This window comes from Trichechus manatus, unplaced genomic scaffold, assembly GCF_000243295.1.
Source record: "Trichechus manatus latirostris isolate Lorelei unplaced genomic scaffold, TriManLat1.0 scaffold00001, whole genome shotgun sequence".
Lineage (NCBI taxonomy): Eukaryota > Metazoa > Chordata > Mammalia > Sirenia > Trichechidae > Trichechus > Trichechus manatus.
In genome coordinates, this window is record NW_004443937.1 from 11,296,993 (window position 1) to 11,319,644 (window position 22,652).

General features: G+C 41.8%; 1 protein-coding gene across 9 annotated transcripts in view; it reads left to right on the forward strand.

Moving 5' to 3' along the window:
- The window catches only part of ATG7 (autophagy related 7), a 306,857-nt gene that overhangs the window by 31,343 nt on the left and 252,862 nt on the right, over positions 1–22,652 (forward strand). For 3 of the 9 annotated variants that reach the window (XR_002825401.1, XM_023739076.1, XM_023739350.1), the window contains exons 1-6: positions 399–913; positions 1,414–1,468; positions 7,262–7,379; positions 10,028–10,105; positions 15,981–16,097; positions 17,486–17,635. Coding sequence is in view for 8 of the 9 variants with exons in the window: in XM_023739076.1 (XP_023594844.1) it covers positions 682–913; positions 1,414–1,468; positions 7,262–7,379; positions 10,028–10,105; positions 15,981–16,097; positions 17,486–17,635 (750 nt within the window). In the remaining variant the exon portion in view is untranslated. Of the gene's footprint in view, positions 1–397; positions 914–1,413; positions 1,469–5,004; positions 5,128–7,261; positions 7,380–10,027; positions 10,106–15,980; positions 16,098–17,485; positions 17,636–22,652 lie in introns of those variants that run through there. The other 6 variants (XM_023739179.1, XM_023739283.1, XM_023739112.1 and 3 more) reach the window with 4 other exon arrangements.

Genomic DNA, 22,652 nt, shown 5'->3' on the forward strand with positions numbered 1-22,652 from the left:
GAGAGCAGTTAGAGTCACATAACAATGTATGTATAAATTTTTGTATGGGAAACAATTCTTAAAAAAAATTTCGTGCACTTAAAACATAAAATACAAGATTTCATAGAAATTCAGGTACCAAGGGAGTGGGGAGAAACTTACTCATTCTCCTCCTCAGCCAGGAAGGCCAAAGCACGCTCTCCCACACAAGTCTGTGTGAATTGTTGTGTCTGTAACTGACCAAACCCGTTGCCATTGAGTTGATTGCGACTCATAGCAACCCTATAGGACAGAGTGGAACTGCCCCACAGGGTTTCCCAGGAGCAGCTAGTGGATTCTAATTGCCAGCCTTTTGGTTAGCAGCGGTAACTCTTAACTACTGCGCCACCAGGGCTCCTTCTGAGGGATGGTTGATATTGTACTTGTAGAGTTCTCTATGTCTACACAGGGTGGCAAAAACTGCTGGGACTGGGACTGTATTGGAGAAAGAAAAATGTAACACTGGTGCACCAGTCAGGCTGATTCTAACTAGAAAGGAAGATCAGAAACTGGAGAGTTAGAAAAATCAGTTGTGTCTTGAGGAGACTAAACATGGCACCATAGGCAGATTACTCCGGGTGGTTTTAAAAGTTGTGTCTTAAGATAGCCTGCATCCCTCTCATTGCGCATGTTTTTGTTTGTCTGTTTTAAGCCTTATTCCAAATGTTCTTCCACATCAGTTTTTGTGTGCGTATGCTATTTTGCTGTTTCTGTTTTGTTTTTAGTAGGCAACAAATAATGGCAGCTACGGGGGATCCAGGACTCTCCAAATTGCAGTTTGCCCCCTTTAGCAGTGCCTTGGATGTTGGATTCTGGCATGAGTTGACCCAGAAGAAGCTGAATGAGTATCGGCTGGATGAAGCTCCCAAGGACATTAAGGGTTATTACTACAATGGTAGGCCATAGTGAACTCCATCTTCCTTCATCTTCTGTTATCCCCTCTGTCCCCCAGTGTAGTGTCCACTTTCCTTTAGAATGGGACACTTGTCTTTTGTAATTAATGCTCTTCAGTGCTTTCTCTTTTGCTTCCTGACTTTTGATCCAAGTTCACTTTCACTTCTTTTCCCCAGATGTGGGGAAAGTCATTAATCTAAGTATTTGATACTAATCATTCAGTATTGCTGGGGAAGGAGATTGGAAATATTTTTTCCAACAAATCTTTTTTAAATTCTTGGAAAATTCCACATATTCACAAGAGCTCTGTCACATTCTGCTAAGCCCCTGTGTATCTGGGATAATCAGGAATTGGGTGGACCGCTTTGGGCTCAACAAAGAGAACATTATTCTCAAGCACTTTGTCATTAATGCTGCTATTACTGGCTCCTCGAGACTATTGCCCTGGGATCTCTTGAAACCTTGAACTGAAACTGAAAATGTGATGATGCTTCTGTCCAGGTGATTCTGCTGGGCTGCCAGCTCGTTTAACATTGGAGTACAGCGCGTTTGACATGTGAGTATTTATTTGCTCAAAATCTAAAGTAAAGAATACTGTTCACTTTTGGCAAGAGATGAGCACTCTTAACTCCTTCATATGTGGACCAGCCTTTTGGTTAGCAGCTCCGCCTTGACCAGGACCAGTGCCTCATGATTCTCTTGTTCCTTCCATAGCACAGAGACAAGTGCTAGCTGTTTAAGAATAGCTGCTTTATTTTTTTCAGCAGATATTTCTCAGAGCCTAATAGGTGCCAGGTGGTGCAAATGGTTAATGTGCTCGGCTGCTAACCAAAAGCTTGGAGGCTTAAGTTCCCCCAGAGGCACCTCAGAAGAAAGGCCCAGTGATCTACTTCTGAAAAATCAACCACTGAAAACCTTATGGGGCACAGTTCTACTCTGACACACGTGAGGTCACGATGAATCGGAATTGACTCAATGGTAACTGGTTTTTATTAGGTGCTAAGTACCATCTAGATTGATTGAGACTTAGATAACATCTTTCCCAATTTTGATTATAGTTGGTATTTGGTGATCTTTCATTGGTATCTCATGCACAGCCACCTCCCATCTGTCAGTGGAAGCTTGTGTGTTGCTGTGATGCTAAACAGGTTTCAGGAGAGCTTCCAGACTCAGACGGTCTAAGAAGAAGGCCTGGTGATCTGTTTCCAAAAAGCAGCCAGTGAAAACTCTGTGGATCACAGTGGTCCAAACTGCAACCAATCATAGGGACAGAGCAGGACTGGGCAGCATTTTGTTCCATTGTGCATGGGGTTACCATGAATCAGGGGCCAGCCTGATGGCTGCTAACAACAACAACATAGTCCTTCTGTGTTCATCCATGGGTGTCAATCAATGAATGCTTATTAGGCTACTTCTGTGTACAAGCCACTGTGCAAGGCTTTGTGAGGTTATACAAAGGAATACGACAGGCCCTTGAAAAGGAGCTCTGGTGGTGCAATGGTTAAGCGCTTGGCTGCTAACTGAAAGGTCAGCGGTTCGAACTCACCAGCAGCTCCACAGGAGAAAGACCTGGCGATCTGCTCCTGTAAAGATTACAGCCTAGGAAACCTTGTGGGACAGTTCTACTCTGTCATATGGTGTCAGTATGAGTCGCATTTGACTTGACAACACACAACAACAAACAACATGCCCTTGAAGAATTTTTGCCTGGTTTGGGGCTGTTACTGGTGAGAAGAGAGACCTTTATTGAGCAGTTACTGAACTAGACACTTTAATATACATAATTCTTTCAGACCTACCAGGTGTGATTTTTCTCTGTGTTTCACAAGAGGAGACTGAGGATCAGAAAGGTAAAATGGCTTGCTCAAGGTCACACCTGGCTAAATTTTGGAAGCACAGGTGGGAGAAAAATAAAATATATTTCTGAGTAGCTAGGGATATTTTGTTATCTTTTACAGAAATAGGGAAATCAGGAAGGAGCTACAGTTTTCAGGGGAGATAAGTTTCATTTAGAAAACATTGAGTTAGAAATGACATTGTCCGATAGAAATATCCAGCAGGCACTGGAGTCAAGTAGGAGGGTCAGACTAGGTCTGGGAGTCATCCATGTAGAGAAGATCATGAGGCTATAAGAGGGAAAGATAATAGAGTGTGAGAACAAAAGCCCAAAACAGTGAATGCACCTGATTTATGGAGGGGAAAGAGGATACAGAATCAGCAAAGAGACAGGAGTTATCAGAGAAGAAGACATCAAAGAAGGAAATGTTTTCAGAAAGCAAAGAGATGGTCAACCTTGTCAGAAGCAAAGGGGTCATAGTTCTATATCAGGGTCATGGGATTTGTTGATTGGGTCATTTGTGGTTTTTTAGAATTTGGCTTGCGCACAGAAGGGTAGAGCATATTGTGAGGCTTTAGGATAATTGAGGGTCAAGGAATTAAAGGCTACAGTGAGGTCCATTTTTTCTGCTTTCTAGTTCAGCAATGCCAAGATAAGGGATTTGGGGAAGGTAAAGAGGTCCTTGTGTAAGACACGCCTGGCTTTTGAAACTGGCAGAAGTCAAGTTAGAGTATTTCGAATAAAGTACCCCCAGATTTTTTTCTCAATCTCTCTCCAAAAGTCAATACATTTATTCTTTTTTTAATCAGATTTCAAAATTTAATAGGTTAATATAAGTCTGAAAAGATGTTAACCTTTATATCTTTTAAAAATGTCTTCGTTATCTAGTCCCACTATAACAGAAATACCACAAGTGGATGGCTTTAACAAAGAGAAATTTATTTTCTCATAATTTAGGAGGCTAGGAGTCCAATTGCAGATTACCAGCTCCCAGGAAAGCCTTTCTCTCTCTGTCAGTTCTGGGGGAAGGTCCTTGTCATCAATCTTCCCCTGGTCTATGAGCTTCTTAGCGCAGGGTCCCTGGATCCAAAGGACATGCTCCACCTCTAGCTTTCCTTTCTTTGTGTTAGGAGGTCCCTCTCCTCTCTGCTTAATTCTCTCTTTTATATCTCTAAAGAGATTGGCTTAAAATACAGTCTAATCTTACAGATTGAGTCCTGCCTCATTAACATAGCTGCCACTAATCCCATCTCATTAACATCACAGAGATAGGATTTACAACACAGAAGAATCACATCAGATGACAAAATGGTGGACAGTCAGGCAATACTGGGAATTGTGGCCTAGCCAAGTTGACAGGTATTTTTGGGGGACCAATTCAATCCATGACTATTGGCAAGTTTAATGAAAGAATATTTGGGGCCCTTCAGAAGGAACAAGTTCTTTATATCCAAATTACTTTCATTATTATTACTGTATCTTTAAAAAAAAAATTTTTTTTTTTTTTGAGTCCCTGGGTGGTGCAAATGATTAAGTGCTTGACTGCAAACTGAAAAATCGGTGGTTCAGACCCACCCAGAGGTGCCTTGGATAAAAGACCTGGCAATCTGCTTCCAAAAGGTCACAGCCTTGAAAACCCTATGGAGCAATCCTACTCTGCACACGTGGGATCACTGTGAGTTGGAAAGACTAGATGGCAATTGGTTTTTATTTTTATCTTTCTTTTTATTGCTGTATATCTGCATGGTTTGGTATGGAAAGTCCTTGTGAATCTATTCATAAAACATTCAGTGCCTCTTCTCTGTGGATGTGTAGGTGTTAGGAATGCAAATACTTAGGAAACCTGGGTCTCTGGAGGAGCTCCCTGTAGTATGAGAGAGGGAGGTGGAAGACAAATATTTGCATTACAGTGTGTTCCGTGCTGTAGTAAATGAGGAGTGGTAATAGTTATTTCAGAAATACTTATTGATGGCTTCCTCTGTGTCTTGATAATAGAATGTGCTAGGAAGTGGGCAGACAGAGAGGAAGAAGATACAGTTGGAGAGCTAACAATCTTAGTCTTCATTTGTAGACGCCAGGAGTATGTCAGTTTTGTATCTTGTTATTGTTGTGTGCCCTCAAGTCAATTTCAACTCATAGTGACCCTATATGATAGAGTAGAACTGCGCTATAGGGTTTCCAAGGCTATACATTTTTTTTTTTTTTGTATTTTAATAATGCCTCAATTTATTTATTTTAACATTTTATCATACTTTAGGTGAAAGTTTATATAGCAAATTAATTTCCGGTTAGCAGTCAAATGCTTAACTGTTGCACCACCAGCGTGGAACTTCAGTCATGAAAAATGCTTCTCCTTTGAAACTTCTGGTTGTCGTCAGGTAATTAAGTTACATGAGTGCTGATGTTCCTAGGAGCCCAGCCGTCTTGGCAGGTATATGAATTTTGGGGATGTAGTGTCCTTCCCTCTCAGAGCAAGGCTTTGGCATGGCATTCCCACACCTGGAGACATTTGGACATTTAGGAAGGAGAGTGTCTTGTTGAACTAGTACCTTCCTGCTCTTGTGCTTGCATCCAGATGAGATCAGGTCCAAATGCAGCACCGCCATCCTTCCTTCTGTTCCGGCATCCTGCTTCAGCAGTCATTTCAGAAAGCCAGGTCTAGATAAAGAAGGTATGGTTTACCAGTTCTCTGCTTCCTTCTTCTTCTCTCTGGGCTTGATCTTGCCCCTTTGTGATTTCTCTTCTTCTTTGATAATCTCATCTCACCTGGATGACAAGTATTCTTTTATTGGAGGAGAGTGGTGACAAACACCTGACATTTGCTGACTCAACAGCTCCCAAGGGAAGGCTGTAGCCATGAGAGTTAGTTCTCCCCCAGGACTTGGTGTTTGAGCCTTATACACAGAGCATCATTGCCCATCGCACGCCTCCACAGCTGTTCTGAGCTCATATCTCTTCTCCCTGCAACCCCGCTGTACCAACTGCACACAGACTCTGAATAAAGAGACATTTGAGGCACCGGGTTTTTAGTGCAATCAGTAAAAATGCACTCATTCTTCATTAGTTGTAAATGGCAATAATATTAGGCTACTAATGAAATGAATATTTTCATTTAGCAAATGAAAACCAAATCTCTGAAACACATCATTTCAGAGAAGAGATCAGATTTGTTCCACATCTGAATTTGTATTCGGAATCAACTCCTCTTCTCCTCCCTTGACTTTGGTTACTCTGAAGACTGTGAGGCTTTCAGGGGCAATGTAGAATGTAAACTGTGCAGCACAAGATATTGACAGGTAGCCCAGGTGTAATACGCTTTGTGTGGGTGACTCAGACAATCACCAGGGGTTCACTCAGCAACAGTTCAGGGTAGAGCCCTGTTTGGGCTGGGCTACACTGTGGCAGAGACCAGAGAAGAAGACTTGTTCCCTGTCCTCAAGGAGCTTACTGCCTTCCAGTTGGATGTATGTGACTATTGTTTTTGAAAATGCTCTAAAATATGCTTAGTTTTATGCACCAAATATTACCAGAGAAGATGGTGAGATGGCTTCCTGGAAGGGCCTTGAAGCCTGGGAGGGTTTGAGTGGGGGTAGGCAGTTTAGTACCTTGGAGTCAAATAGTTTGGTTTTAGATTCTAGCTCTGCCTATTATGATGTGACCTTAGGGTAGCTACTTAAACCTTTCTGAGGCTTATATCCTCATCTTTAAATGGAAGAAAGAGCTGTTAGGAGAATTAAGTGAAAACCTTGCATAGTTCGTGGCACAGTAGAAGCTCAATAAATAGTGTTTCTCTTTCAGTTGAAGGTTGGAAAGAATGAAAAATAGGAAATGAACTTGATATTTGGGGGAGAGCAGAAGAATGGCATGCTGAGAGGTTAGGATAAAGACAATGTATAGCCTTTTGGGGGGAACGGTGACTTAGGTGATGATATTCATCTGTTGCCAAAGAAATGAACAATCTTCTACTTGCCCAAGAGAGCAGTATCCTTTGGCTCCCACTACTGGAGTGCTTTTGTCACTCACTGGCATTCTCTGTCCTTGGGTGGCACAAATGGTTTGCACTCAACTTCTAACCAAAAGGTTGTCAGTTTGAAGCCACCCAGTGGTGCCACAGAAGAAAGACCTGGCAATCTGTGTCTGTTAAGATTGTTGTTGTTGGGTACTGGTGAATAGATTCTGACTCATAGTGACCTGATATGACAGAGTAGAACTGCTGCATAGGGTTTTCTTGGCTGTAATCCTTACGGAAGCAGATTGCCAGGTCTTTCTCCCATAGTGCTGCTGGATGGGTTCAAATCACCAATCATTCAGTTAGCAGCTGAGCACTTAACTGTTGCACCACTGGGGCTCCTTTCTGTTAAGATTACAGCCAAGAAAACCCTGCGGAGCAGTTCTACTTTGACACACATGGGGTCATCATGAGTTGGAATGGATTTGACAGCATCAGGTTTTTTTTTTGGCCTTCTCTGAATCCCAGCTGTGCCTGGTTGATCATGTGTCTCTTGTCTCTAGGAGTGCTCCCACCCCAGCCCATTGCTGCCCAGCTGTTGGAACACTTTATAACACCAATACACTTGAGTCCTTCAAGACTGCAGATAAGAAGCTACTTTTGGAACAAGCAGCAAATGAGGTCAGATGGAAAAACGTGTCAGTCATGATTTTTTTGGTCTTGGCAGCTGTGGGGTTTCTAATCAGGGCCACCGGTCTGTCATAGAAACGAGTATGCAGTAGGGACTTGTCTTAGCTATCTAGTGCTGCTGTAACAAATACTACAAGTGGATGGCTTTAACAAACAGAAATTTATTCTCTCGCAGTCTAGGAGGCTAGAAGTCCGAGTTCAGGGTGCCAGCTCCAGGGGAAGGCTTTCTCTCTCTGTCGGTTCTTGGGGGAAGTCCTTGTCATCAATCTTCCACTGGTCTAGGAGCTTCTCAGCACAGGGACCCTAGGTCCAAAGGATGCATCCCCCTCCTGGTTCTTCATTCTTGGTGGTATGGGGTCCCCCCGTCTCTCTGCTGACTTCTCTCTTTTATATTTCAAAAGAGATTGACTTGATACAACCTAATCTTATAGATTGAGTCCTGCCTCATTAACATAACTGCCTCTAATCCTGCTGCATTAACATCATAGAGGTAGGATTTACAACACATAGAAAAATCACATCGGACGACAGGATGTGGACAGTCACATAGTACTGGGAATCATGGCCTAGCCAAGTTGACACACATTTTTGGGGGGACACACTTCAATCCATAACAGGACTCAAAAGTGTTTGTGGGTGTTGGTTTATTCCCCCACAGGGAATTCTCCCAGCTCTCTCCTTTTGTGTTGGTGGGAAGGTTGGAGGAGAAGACATCCAGACTCCCACCCCGGGATGGGCTAGAAATTAATGGCAGGGCAGTGGTTGAGTCAGCTTTGCTGCTGATCCCCAAGTAGGCAGTCTGAAGCCGTTTGACCTCTGAGAGTTTCTGGATACGTTTGGGAACCCTGTTCTTTGTGCTCCTTGGAGAGGCTTCACAAGTCCTAAGCACCATAATGCAATAAGAAATTATCAGATAGTTTCTCCAGTACCTTTCGGGCTAAATCTAAACTGCTTAGTCTTATTTTCACTACCCTGCATGACCCAGCCTCTGCTGGCCTCTTTGCATTCTCTAACCCAGCCACAGCAAACTGCTTCCAATTCTCCTAACCTATTTTGTGTTCTCTATTGTTTGGACATGATGTCTCTGTGCCTGGAGCATCTTTACTTCTTCGCATTTGAGTTGGAGGAATTAAAGTGGGCAGGGTGAAGGGGGACAGCTTATCCCAGCCCTCTCTAACTACCTGGTTGAGCGGTCTTTACACCAGTCTTAAAAAACAAGTGAGTCCTACCTATTTGGGTGCAGAAGTCAGAGAGGATGTCTTCCACCTTTCATCCCAAGGCAGGCTTCTCTCACCTCCCCCATGATGGTGGAGCCAATGGCTCAGGTGGTGATGGTCATTTTTCTTGGCCTACCGCTTGACTGCCCCTGGGCCTCCTCCTTTGGCTGCACATTTAAAAGGGAATCTCCAGAGAATAGAGTCAGGTCTCAGTATATCATCTAAAAAAGCAGGTTGCTCTTCACAGGAATCGCAACCCATGACCAGGGCCCAGACTTTGCAACGTAGTTCCTGGGCCCTCACCCCCACTTCTTTCACAGCCTATCAGAGTAGAGCCTACTCTTCAGTGTTCCCACTTTTCAAACCCTATTATTTCAGTAGCAGGAACTTCCTTCTCTCTACTCATTTACCTCTTAGACCCATACTGTGGAATGGGCCTTATGGGCTTAACTTGCTTAATTGTCTTGCTTAGTGGCACAAAGTTGAGCAACTCATCTTAGTTATTAAAAGATCTTATAATCAGCAGCTGCTGACTAGTGCCAGCTGTTAACTTTTGGTTTGTCAGTCACAGTACTTGCTGAGTATACACAAACTTGAAGTTTGTTCTCCTTTCCACATCTCGCAGGGCAAGATAATCCAAAATAAGACTTTAAGAAATTCTCTGTACGTAGTTCAGATCACTTTTTCCGAGAACTCTGCCTAACTCTTTGCCTCTTACCTCTCCAGCTGAGTTTAGTGTTCCTCCCAGGAATTCTGGAGTCCCTGGGTGGTGCAAATGGTTAACATGCTTAGCTGCTAACTAAAAATTGGTGGCTTAAGTCCACCCAGAGGTGCCTCGGAAGAAAGGCCTGGTGATCTGCTTCCAAAAAATCAGCCACTGGAAAGCCTATGGAGCACAGTTCTACTCTGACGCTCGTGGGATCGCCATGAGTTAGAGTCACAGCTGGTTTTTTTCCCAGGAATTCTACATACTACTGTGATGGCAAATCCTGTGTGATGTTGTACTCCTACATTTAAGCCTATCTCCTTCACTAGACTATGAGCTTCCTGAGGCTAGGGACTGTGTCCTTTATTTCTGTAACTCTCATGTGCCTAGTACAGAGTAGACAATAAGTAAATATTTGTTGAAGGAAATGATGAAGGCATGAAAATGACCTGGTTGCCTTCTCTGATGCTGAGACCCACTTAGAGGAGGCTTCTGGGTTGTTTCATTCTCCTTAGAATCCTAGGGGAGTGGGGCTAGGGGAGAGGCAGTGTGAAGTGGGCAGAGCAAGGTAACAGCCCACTTCATTGCCCGGGACAAGTAGTGCCAGGCCTGCAGGGAAGGAGAGTGTGGGCCTTTGCAGCTCTGTGTTTCTCTTGAGGACGAGAAGCTCTGAGATGCATGATAACCCACCTTGACTCTTTTCTTTCTTCTGACAGATATGGGAATCAATAAAATCAGGCACTGCTCTTGAAAACCCTGTACTTCTCAACAAGTTCCTCCTCTTGACATTTGCAGTAAGTAAATGCACTTTCTGTTGCATTGAGACTAGTGAAATCCCCTGGCTCAACCCAGTGTACCAGCACCACAGTCTGTTCTCTCTGAAGCTCTTAACTTGTGGCTTTCAAGTTACAGCTGTTAGAGCGATGGTCATTTTATTAGTGGCCAGATGCCGGTGCTTATTCCCAATGCAAAATTAATTCATTCTCACTGATTGCACTGTTAATAGCTGCAGTAGTTTATCTAGCACAATGGCCTGACTTGTTATTCAGGACCTGATGAAGTCATGTTCAGGAAGTAGTGATTTCATTGTCGCTAAGGACTCCACAGCAATGAGTTTGGTTTGGGTTTTGGTTAATGTCTTTGTTAAAAGCAGTCCTGCAGAGCTCCATTGCTGGTCTGTCAGCATAAGGAAAGGTTGGAGTCTCTTGGATCAACTCTCCCCAGGGGGCTTCTGGATTAGAGGAGATTGCGCTATGTGGCTTGACCACCAGTTTTTGTTTTGTTTTTTTAAGAAAGATAGAAAAAAATGTTCTATATATGTGAGACTGAATTAAAATGAACATTAAGGGCAGCCTTGAAGAGGAAAAGAAATCACAGTAGAGTAACATCTGCTGCCTAGAGAGGTGGGGGTAATAAGGTGGAAGGAAAGACCTGGCCTTGGTGGTAGGGAAAATGGGGAAAAGGTAAGGGTTGATTGTACAGATGACAGGTGCGTGCACACACACAGAAACACACACACACAAGACACATGTACATATGCACGTATGTGGGTATTTTATATACATAACTAACTTATTCTTTATAATTATGACAACTGTATAATATTCTGTCAAGTATATGTTCCATAGACTCCTGTTGTACAGTTAGGTTTTTTCCAATAGTCACTATTATAATAAGTGCTACAGTGAACAATATTGGCCATAGTGATTTTTTTTTTCCTGCTGATTTTATTTCTTTAGAATAACTTCTTTGGAGTGGGCATATAAATATATTGATGTGGATCTGTATCAAGTGTGTTTCACCACAACTTCAACAGCTTTGGGCATTAATTCTTCCCACTTTTTTTTTTTTTGCCGAGTCATAGGTCTTCCCTTTCTTCCTCCCCCAGGAAATAATCCTCTTTTTCTTCTCCTAAATGCTGCCTCCCTGGTTTGCTGCCCAAGGCAAAGGAGGAGAGAACAGAAATCAAGCTGGAGGCCATGTCAGAGGGTGGTTATCTATTAGAAGCCAGTTATCTTTACTTACCATTGGCATAAAGGGTATGCCAGTCACTTTTTATGCCTCTGGTCCTCAGAGGTAAGAGATTATTCCAGTTCTAATGCATTTAGCGGCAAGGTGGGTCCCTTTTGAAATGTGTGAAGCTCAGCAGACCAGAGTTGGAGCCTCACTGTTGTATAGGTTGAGCATTCTATTAGATGATGCTTCCTGAATGTGTTAGTTTTGTAAACTTATGCTTTTTTTTCCTCCTTTGTCTCTGTGAAATAAGGCTTGCAAACATAATTATGACTTTCCTGTGTGATAGTTAGGGAGACCTTATGGGTTCGTTTTGGAAAACTAGAGGTTCCCCAGGTAACCTGATGGAAAGATGTCAGCAATAAATTATCTACCTAGTGCTCAGTCTCATTGGTGAATTGTATTTCCAGATCATATTTTTCAAATCCATTATCAACCAAAAATTTAAACACGCTCAATTGTTGCTGTGTGGAAACTCCAGGTTCTGCTCAGCATGACTTGTCTCAGCCAATAAACGAGAGACTGAGGTGGGAGAGTAGAAAGGCACCTTTATTTAGTTGCATGAGGAAAGGAGACAGTTGGGGCTGCTGCTGCCAAGACTGCTCAGCAAGGGCAGGGGGATGGTTACTTTTAAGGAGATAACGAGTAGGGAGTTCATACAAGTTACATCAGCAACATTCTTAATCATATTATGCAGATGCAATGGGATTTACATATAACTGCATGCATCGCATGCTCAGAAAATTGCTGTTAAACTCTACCCAGAGGCGAGGAGTTACTATGCATGAGGTATTTAATGAGCTAAAAGGTTGTCCTGAGTGTCAACATGGTGCCTAAACCAGTTTCCGTCAATTTCCTCTAGTTTTGGGGCAACAGTTGAGAGGGGAACCAAGATTTTAATGTAAAGTTATGGGGCAGGCCAAGCAAAGAAACCAGGCTTCTAACGTAAAGCTATGGGGCATGCCAAGCAAGCTGCTTGAGGCAGTAGACTTTTCTGCAGCCTGGGGAACCCTGTCTTACAGTTAGTAAGCATGCATTCTAGTACTGAAAACTCATGCTAAAAAAAAAAAAAAAAAAAGGAGCAAAAATGTAGTAATGAAAGGGTTATAATGCTTTCTACGTAATAGTGGGAGAGACACAAAAATGTTTACATTCTTCATCAGATTTGTTGTTGTTAGTTGTCATCAAGTTGAATCCAACTCATGGTAACCCCAGATGTGCAGAGTAGAGCTGTGCTCCATAGGGTTTTCAAGGCGGTGACCTTTCGGAAGCAGATCACCAGGCCTGATTTCCAAGGCACCTCTGAGAGTGTTTGAACCACCAACAATGGCTTAACAGTTTGTGCCACCCAGGGATCCTTACTAGGTGCAATTTAACCTTGATAATTTGTCCATAAATTTGAGTAATTTTGCGGGTTCTCTACTAGCCTAGATGTAGGAAGAGCTAAAGATTTCTGGTTTTGTAACTTGAACATCAATACATTTTCTATACTAGGGATTCTAGTTAGTAGAACATAATCGACCGTGTGCTTTTAATGAGATAAATAACTTTAGATCTCACTCCAAATTTAAGGCGTTTCCTGTAGTCAGTACGTGTGTTGGCTTTTTTGCCCTTTTTACTAAACGTTCTTAGCTTGGCTTTAAAATAAACGTCTATATCTTTTGAAGTCTTCAGACACAAAGAGCTTTGTGTTTAATTTAATTGAGGTCCTTTGTATCTTGAAAAGAATCCTAAAGAAATTCAAGCCTTTTGAAGATGACCTGCTAAAGCGTCTTAGAAATTGTGAAGTCCTTGATCTTGAATTGTTTAACCTTTTACTAAAGATCAGTTATGACAAATCATTTAAATACAAAGAGATAATGGTCTCTGGAGATGTTTTCACTTTCCTTTCTGCTGTTTTTAGGACTCAGAGGAACAGAGACTTCATTAATTTCAATTTTGCAGTTTGTCTTGCCATTGTCAAAAGGAATCTACTCTTAATTGATCAGTTAATGACAGAATTAGAGATTGTAGGAACTCTAATTGCTTGACTTTCTCATCTGGACACACGTTTATGGGTAAATTTATACCTAAAAAGTTATCTAGTATGATTCCATTTATCTGAAAAGTCCAGAATAGGCAAATGTATAGAGACAGAAGGTAGATTAGTGGTTGCCAGGGGCTGAGGATAGGGGGAAGTGATGAGTGACTACTAATGAGTACAGGGTTTCTTTTGGGGGTGATGAAAATGTTCTTGAATTAGTGGTGATGGTGGCACAACCTTGTCTATATACTAAAAACCACTAAACTGTGCACTTTAAAAATTTTATGGTATGTGATTTCTATCTCAGTAAAAAAATAATAATAATAATCTAATAGCCACTCAGTTTTCATTCTTAGCAAGATTCAAGAAGAAATATTAATTAGCCAGATAAACTGTGTTAGTATTCAGTGGTCACAGACGGGCAGGGAATCTGTCAGACACCCACATAACTACATGATCCTACCATATAGGTGGTTCAGGCCATGGATGCTTTGGGAATCCAGAGACATGAGCAGGGGATAGTGTCAAAGTGTCAAGGACAGCTTTTCAGATCCTGTCCCCTGCACACCTTCCCTTGGTCCAGGAGCAGTCAGGTACCCCTGTGAAGATGTAACTGCTTATATCATCAGTGCTCCTTAGTACTGGGAGCCTCTTCTGTGACAGTTAATCATGTCCTCACTTTGTCTCTGTCCCATGCGTAGAGTGAGCAGCTGCCCAAGGACTGGGAATGGATTTTACTCATCTTTTTATTGTCACAGTGTCCAGTGTTTTCTTTGTACATGTTGTTGCTGTTATTAATTGCCATCAAGCTGGCTCCAACTAATGGTGACCCCACGTGCAACAGAACAAAACATTGCCTGGTCCTGCGCCATCTTCATGATCGTTGGTATGCTTAAGTTCATTTTTTGCGGCCACTGTGCATTTTGAGTGCCTTCCAACCTAGGGGGCTCATCTTCTAGCACTGTATCAGAAAATATTCTCTTGTGATGCATAGGGTTTTCATTAGCTGATTTTTGAAAGTGGCCTTTCTGCCTAGTCTCTTAGTCTGGAAGCTCTGCTGAAACCTGTCCACCATGGGTGACCCTGCTGGTATTTGAAATATCTGTGGTATAGTTTCCAGCATCACAGCAACACGCAAGCCACTGTAGTACAACAAACTGATAAATGAGTGGTGGTTCTTGTACATAGCAAGTGCTTAATAGTTGTTGACTTGAATTTCACTAACAAGAAATTTCTGAAAACAACATTACCTTATTTTTATGCAAATAACGAGCACTTTCTGCATTTGTTTGCCTGCCAACACAAATTTTATTAAGTACATTATGCTAATTTTTTTTTTTTTTTACAGCAACATGTGGAAGAGGATTGGCAAGGTGTTTGTGAGGGTGCATGGAGGGTGGGAAGGCGCGGCTAGCAAACAAACACAGAAGGTGCGAGTTTTTTGCGTGAAAACACAGTGTATTATTTCAGCCACATACAGTGTGTAACTAGCACAGCCTCTTTCGTAACAGGCTTAATTTATCTGATTGTGAAGAGAATGATACTATGTTTTGGAGTCATGCCTCTACAGATGGTATGTTGAGTATATATGATACATTAGGAAAACGCTCCAGTTTTGGATGCAGATTTCTGATCCCCTCTCTGCCACTTTCCAGCTTTGTTTTGTTATCCCTCTCTAAGCTTCATTCAGTTTTCTTTTTATAAAATGGATGATAATAGCTGCCTCCCAGAGTGGTTTTGTGTATTAAATAATGGTGATGATAATGTCAACCACTTAATCAACATTTTCTGTGTTAGCAAGTAGCTAATAAAGTATATTACGTTTATCATGATAAGATTAGTGTGTGGTATGCACATGCGAGAGTATTCTGGGATAAAGATAGAAGCTCTGCATTCTATCAAGAGTTCTATTGGAGGTGAGAATATTTGACAAGCTGGTCATATTTTGTGTCAGTTTTTTTGTCTTAAGTGACTATGAGAGGTTGTATTAATAGATGCATTTCAGTTTAATTATCTGTGCTGTTCTGTTTTCTTTAATCTTTGTTGAGGAGTTTGTTGTTGTTGTTAGTTGCTGTCGAGTTGATTCCAACTCATGGCAACCCCATGTGTTACAGAGTAGAACTGCTCCATAGAGTTTTCTGGGCTGTAATCTTAACAGGGAGCCCTGGTGGCGTAGTAGTTAAGAGCTTGGCCACAAACCAAAAGGTGGTGGCAGTTGGAATCCACCAGCCACTTCTTGGAGACCCTAGGGGGCAGTTTTACTCTGTCCTATAGGGTCACTATGAGTTGGAATCAACTTGATGGCAATGGGGTTTTTGGTTTTGATCTTAACAGAAGCAGATCAGCAGGCCTTTTCTTCTGCAGTACTGCTGGGTGGGTTTGTACTGCCAACCTTTAGGTTAACAGTTGAGCACAAACTATTTGTGCCACCTAAAATACAATTCACCAATTTTAAGTGGACACTATGACGATTTTTTCCCATACCCCTTCCTTCCACAACTTCTCATCCTCTCACCACCAATCTTTGTTTGTCTTGATGGATTTACCTATTCCAGGTATTTCATATAAGTGGGGTAATGCAATCTGTGTCTATTGGTGCTATTCTAATATCCTATTTTATATTTTTTTTCTAGGACCTAAAGAAATACCACTTCTACTATTGGTTTTGCTACCCTGCCCTCTGTCTCCCAGAGAGTATACCTCTCATTCAAGGGCCAGTGGGTTTACATCAAAAGTTTTCACCAAAACAGGTATCAAAAAATAGAACAAAATGCAAGTAAATTTGGGTTGAATGTGCATAAGTAGTTTTTCTAGTTCATTCTGAAGACAAATAGGCACTACTTTGGATGAACAGGTGGTGACTATGGGGTCCTCCAAAGATGGTACTAGGAGTAGATTTATTTATAAAGCGTTTGAAAAATCACTTTGAGGAAGTAGTGAACAAAAATTTTCCAGGTTTTCAGTGACACTTAGTGACATGCTGTGTCATCGGGAGGAGTTATAGGAACATTTTAAAAGACTGCAAGAATTTATTGAAATGTGGTCTTCACTTTCAATGTGGGGAAACATAAAGCAATATACTTTGGGAAGAAGACTTCCTTCCTTGTTAAGTTCATAGATAGCAAGTTCAGTGCTGTGCTCTCTCTTCTGCTCCGGGAAAGGGGCCAGAAGTCATAATGACTGTTTGTTGAAATGCAGAAATGCCCACAGGCGCCCAGAATCTTTACAGAGAGTCTTTGAGACAAAATAGAAGACATTCTTCTACTCTCATACCAAGTTGCAGAATTTCTTCATCAGGAGTGAAGCATGCAGAACTTGTCTTTGTGGTTTAAGAAAGATGATTAGGTCATTAGAGATGACCCTGAGAAGAACCATGAAAATAGGCTGGTAGAAGAGAGACCCTAAACCAAAGAATTCTGATTGTTGTTAAGGCAAATATTGAGTGGCAAGGTGATGTGAATTCATGAAGTGTATCAGTTACTAAAACCCTGAATACTGAGTCCAGGGAGCAGTCCTTATTGATTTAAAAAAAGGTTAGTTTTAGGACAGATCAAAGGTGGTAATTTTGTGGAACTACTTTCCCAAGAAGAAATATAAATGGAGGAAAAAAGATGGATGCGGATTAACTGCTAATGGGTATGGGACTTCTGTTAGGAGAGATAAAAATGTATGGTTGCACAACCCTGTGTTTATACTAAAAACCATTGTACACTTTAAATGGGTGATTTGTACGGTATGTGAATTATGTCTCAGTAAAGCCGTTTTAAAAAAAGTTTATGGAAAAGTAAAATTCATGAATAGTAGAGTTATGTTGGGTAAAATTCATAAATGGTAGGTTTGTGTTGAGTTATTACAGGAAAGGAAGAATGTTTGGATACCTCTTTAAACCTTTGTGGCTGACATCATAGAGAAGCACTGGGCTGTACCATACCTGTCTACGACACAGCACCGGGCATACTGAAAGTGTTGTATAAAAGTTAAGTGGTATAATTTGGGGCATGTTCAGTTGCTGCAAATCAGAGTGCGATTTGTCATTTCCAGTCTTCTGACTTTAAGATGCCTTTCCGTTTATGTTGATTTTTTCCTAGAAGTAGATTTGTAAATGTCTGGAAAATAACTCAATGTTTTCTGTTTTCAGATTCAAGCTCTTGAGCATACATATGATGATCTTTGTCACACAGAAGGAGTCACAGCCCTACCTTACTTCTTAATCAAGTATGATGAGAACACAGTGCTGGTTTCCTTGCTTAAACACTGCAGTGATTTCTTCCAAGGTCAAAGGACAAAGGTCAGAGAAATTTTGAGTATCATTTTATTATCCAGGAAAAACAAAAAAACAACTGAAGTTCACGTTATGATAGGCCACTGCAAAATTCAAACTCATTTAGTTTTTTTTTGTTCTAGAACATTTCTTTATCTTCACCCTCTCCCACCCCTGCAGTTTCCAAATCAGCTCCTCCTGCAGACTTTCCTACCTCTGTTGCACCTCAGAGTGATTTTGCATTCCTCACTTCCTGCTAGTGATAAAGTTACTTCAGTTTTTCCTTCCTTGTATATTTTACATCCTTCCTTCATTTCTGTTCCCAGAGCTACCAGTGCAGTTCAGGCCCTGATTATCTCACACCTGACCAGGTAGATTCTTGTAGCTTCCATCTGGCATACCACCACTATAGAAATATCTTCCTCTAGTCCTCACATCCAATGTATCATTCATTAAACAAGAGCCTAATGGTGTCTTTCTTCTGGCCTCAAGCTTCCTTTCCTGCCTCATCTTCCACTAATTTCCTTGTAAACCGTTGCTCCAGCTACGCTTGTCTGTTTTTCACCAGCTCCCCACCCCCATCAAGTACCCCTAGAACTTTTTCTGTCTCTGTTTTTGCTTATCTTGTATCATCATCCTGAAACATATTTACCTGTGAAAATCCTAAGAAACTCTCCCTACTTAATGAAATTCTACCCATTCCTAAGCTCGCCTTAAATTCTACCTTCACCTTGAAGCCTTCTCTTATGGGTGTGGCCATGTGTGATCTATCCCACCTCCCAACTCACTGCACTTATTACCTGATCTTTATTCACTGCTCAACCACACATGGGGTTGCCATGAGTTGACATCGACGGCAACTAACGACAACAACAAACCTTGTACAAATTAAATATTTTATGCCCTATTAGAGTGTAAGCTCTTTGAGGGCAGAGGACATGTCTTATCTGTCTGTGTCTACATAGCGTCTAGCACTTGTCTTATTGACATTCCAAAAACAAACCCACTGCCATCAAGTCAATTCTGACTCACAGCGACCCTGTAAGACAGAGTAGAACTGCCCCGTAGGGTTTCCAAGACTGTAAATCTTCACGGAAGCAGACTGCTACATCTTTCTCCCACGGAGCAGGTTTGAACTGCTGACCTCTTGTTTAGCATCCTTCCTCAGATAGGGTAGTATCTCAGGAAAGCCTGGAACATCTTGGCACATGTATTGAGAACATCCTTATGGACCAGGAATTGTAGGTTTAATCATACCTGTTCTCAACTAAGTTAAGGTCTTCTAGGGGAGATGAGACATTGACTTGTGGAAGTTAACTAGAAATACAGGTAATGGAAGAGAAGTGCCAAACAAATTATACAGATGATACTTTGGTTGTTGGTTTATACCCCATCTTGTTCTAGAAAAGATCATCAGAAGCTGGGCAGATTGATGGCCTTGTAGAAGTTTAATGGCCTCCTTACCTGTGGTCGTGAATGTTCCCATCATCCTTCACATTCCTGCCCAAATGCATTTCCTAACATGTAAATTTGATCCACCACTCTTCTACTTAAAACCCTTCTATGGTTCCTGTTGACTTCAGGATAAAGTTAAAACTACTTTGCTTGGCATTTAAGGCCTCTTCAAGTCTGCTTCTGCTCACCTCTGTAGCCTCATCTCCTGTTGTCCCCCAAGATGCAACCTGTGCCCTGGTTACAACTGTGCCCTCCAGGCAGCCGTGCTTTCCCCCCTTGTCTCTGTCCACAGACATGCCGTTCCCTCTGTCTCCCTTCCTTCACCTGCCTGATGCTGCACTCATCTTCAGTGTCTTCCGTGTGTAAGGAGAAGAACTTAATTCCTTAATGTGGCATCTGAGAATCTGTGTGACCTGGCCCCTTTGTGCAGCCAGCCCCAATCTTTTCCGTGCTCCCTGTCACTTTGCACTCCTGCCAGACTGGCCTTCAGCCTCCTTATGTGTGCTAGGTGCTCTCTTGCCACAGGGCCATTGCACGTGCCTTTTGCCTGGAACACTCCTCTCTCCTTTGTCTTCTGCCTCCCCGCACCACCTCTGCTTTGCCTAGTTAACTATTTACTCTTTCTTCATATTTGAGCTTAATCATCATTTCCTCAAGGAAACCTTCCCTGACCACTGTAAAAAGGTTTCTTCTGTCTGTTAGCCATTCTCATAGTACTGTGTCTCTCTTTGTAGTATTTAGCACAGTTGCAATTTTACGTTTTCCTGGGTGATCTTTGATTAATATCTTTTTCTCCATGAGGGCAGATACCCTGTCTTTAATTTCTCACTGTTATATCCACATTACTTAGTATCATGCCTGGCGTGTCAAGCACAATAAGATAAATGCATGTATGACGGTTTGGACATCATGTGTGAAGCACCTGGCACGGTGCCTGGCATATAGTAGACCTTCCGTACGTCACTTTTAGCATGGTTCATTACAAGTGTTCTCTTAAATGTAGGTATTTTGATGTCTGATTAAAGCTATGTAGTTTATAAAGGCTTTCCCAAATTGTTTATACACCCAAAGTTCACATCTGGCATGAGTCACAAATGTGGTTATGCTCTGACAGGAGACAGAATATGGGGAGGTATGTGATTTGCAATAAGTAATTTAGTGCAGTAGTTCTTAATTTGGGGTGAGGGGTGGTGCAAATACATAACCTCAGAGAGTCAGCTGGAAGCAATGGCTCCTCACCCCAGAAACATATACATATACATCCAATGTCAAGGGATTCACATGGTTCTACATCTAATGTCAGGGGGTTCCCAGGTCACTGAAGCCCATTTGTGGATCCTCTGGGCCTCTAGCTTAGAAGAAGATGAAGGGAAAGGCAGGAGCTAGCCTGCCTAAGAGGGAGCCTGTGGGATTGCTGAGGTTGGGAGGTGGGTGGCCCATCTCTGGTCCAAGCCAGAGGTGTTACTTAGCGTGTCTGGAGCCTTGGCTTGGCTGTTAGGAAGTGTGTACCCTGCCCCTGGAGAAGGCACACTATCCACTTAGCCACCAGCGGCTGCAGCTACCATGTACTGAGGTCTGACTTTGAACTAAGCACAGAGCTGGTCGCTCACAGGTATCATCGCTGATCCTTACACCACCCTGCAAAGTAAGTAGAGTTCTCCCCGTTGAACAGATGAGGAGAATGGAAGAAAGGTCAGGGAGCAGAAGCCTCTTTACATGTAACTTATCTTACCTCCTACAGTCAGAATCCTTCCCATAATGGAAAAATAAGCATCAGCTTTTCCCTCCCTGGAGTCCCTGGGTGGTGCAGATGGATAACGTGCTTGGCTGCTAACTGAAAAGTGGGAGATTTGAGTCCACCCAGAGGTGCCTTGGAAGAAAGGCCTGATGATCTGCCTAAAAATCAGCCATTGAAAATCCTATGGAGCACAGTTCTACTGTGACACATGGAGTCTCCATAAGTTGGAGTTGATGGCAACTGGTACTGGTTTTTTCTCTCACTAGCTCACAGCACATTAGGATAGAGAAGAAAGGCCAGATTTCAGGACTCAACTGCAGCTTAATGAGCCCACCCCCTCGATGTCCTCATTCTGTATTTAAGTGTATGATAGTGACACCCCTTCCTCATAGGCAGAGCCCTGGTGGCACAGTGGTTAAGAGCTTGGCTGCTAACCAGAAGATCTGCAGTTCAAATCCACCAGCCACTCCTCGGAAACCCTGTGGGACAGTTCTACCTATGCTGTAGGGTCACTATGAGTTGGAATCAGCTCAGTGGCAATGAGTTTTTGGGGTTCCTCATAGGTGGTTGTGAGAATTAAGAGATGTTGAATACAAATAGGCTTTGTTAAGTTTACTTACATGCTGCAGTTGTTCCCGCTATATTTTTTTAGAATGAATTTTATTCAAAGAAAACTGTCATTTTCAAAGGAAAATTATTTTCTGTGAACTAACCTCAGTCCCCAGCTCTTCTATAAAAGTGCGGTTTTGATGCCTGAGTCATGCAGCTAACTCTGTCTTTCCCAAAGAAAAGCAAACTTTCTTACCTCTTTGCTTTTCAAAAAACCTGAAAAAGTGAGGAGTGGTCCACCTTTGAAGAGGCCACTCCTGAGATTCGCAAGGTCATCAGTTCAGCAGCCCCCGGTGCGTTCAGGAAGGCTGTACCACTTCACTAAGGGTGCTTTCTTTAAACCGAAGCTCAACAAAAAAAGGCCTTTTTGATTGGTTCCCTCCCATTTCTTGGATAACTTATGGTTGTTAATTTGATTGCTTAATGTCAAACTTTTTTGACTACGACTTATAGTTAAAAATACCTGCTAAGTTATGACTCAGTGCTTGTATTTATGTGTGGCTTTGAATGTATATATATACACACGTATATGACTAAAACAAAGCTTTCACAAAATAATACTTTCCTTCACTAGGTGCTGTGCACTCTATTTTCTATCTTATTCTGCTTTATCTTTTTGAAAGATGCTAGTTTTGACCCGTTAAATGATTTAGGACTCACAAATGGTTTGCCCCCTATTGTTTGGAAAATGGTGTGTGACTGTGTATTACTGTTTTGAGAATACTGCCAAATAAATGAACGGCAGTAAGTGGTGCCGTTCGTGATCGTCATTGCCATTTGCGTCTTCCTGTTTTTAAAAATCTCACAAAATTCTTCAGCTAGTGCTTTAAGTTTTTGTTTTTTTATTAAGTAAACATTTTGTGTATTTCCTTCTAATAGTTTTCTGTGCACTTTTTTAAACTCAGATTGTATTATATTGTTTTACTTTTCCATTGAGCATTTTAGCATAATAGTATTACACTCTACATAAACACCCATAAACACCCTCCCCCTTTTTTTGGCTTTATTTAAACCTAATCAAAGACTATAAATAAAGCTTTACTATGTCTATTACAGATAACAACATAAAGTAGCTACTTTTGATAGAAATCCATTTCCTGCCCTCCTCCCCTTTTAAAATAAATATAGGTATCAAAATAATCCTCTGCATATTTTCGATACTACTTGTGGTCAGCACCCACACTTCTTCAGAAATTAAACACAACTGATGATGCATAACCATCCTTTTTAATGGATGAATGA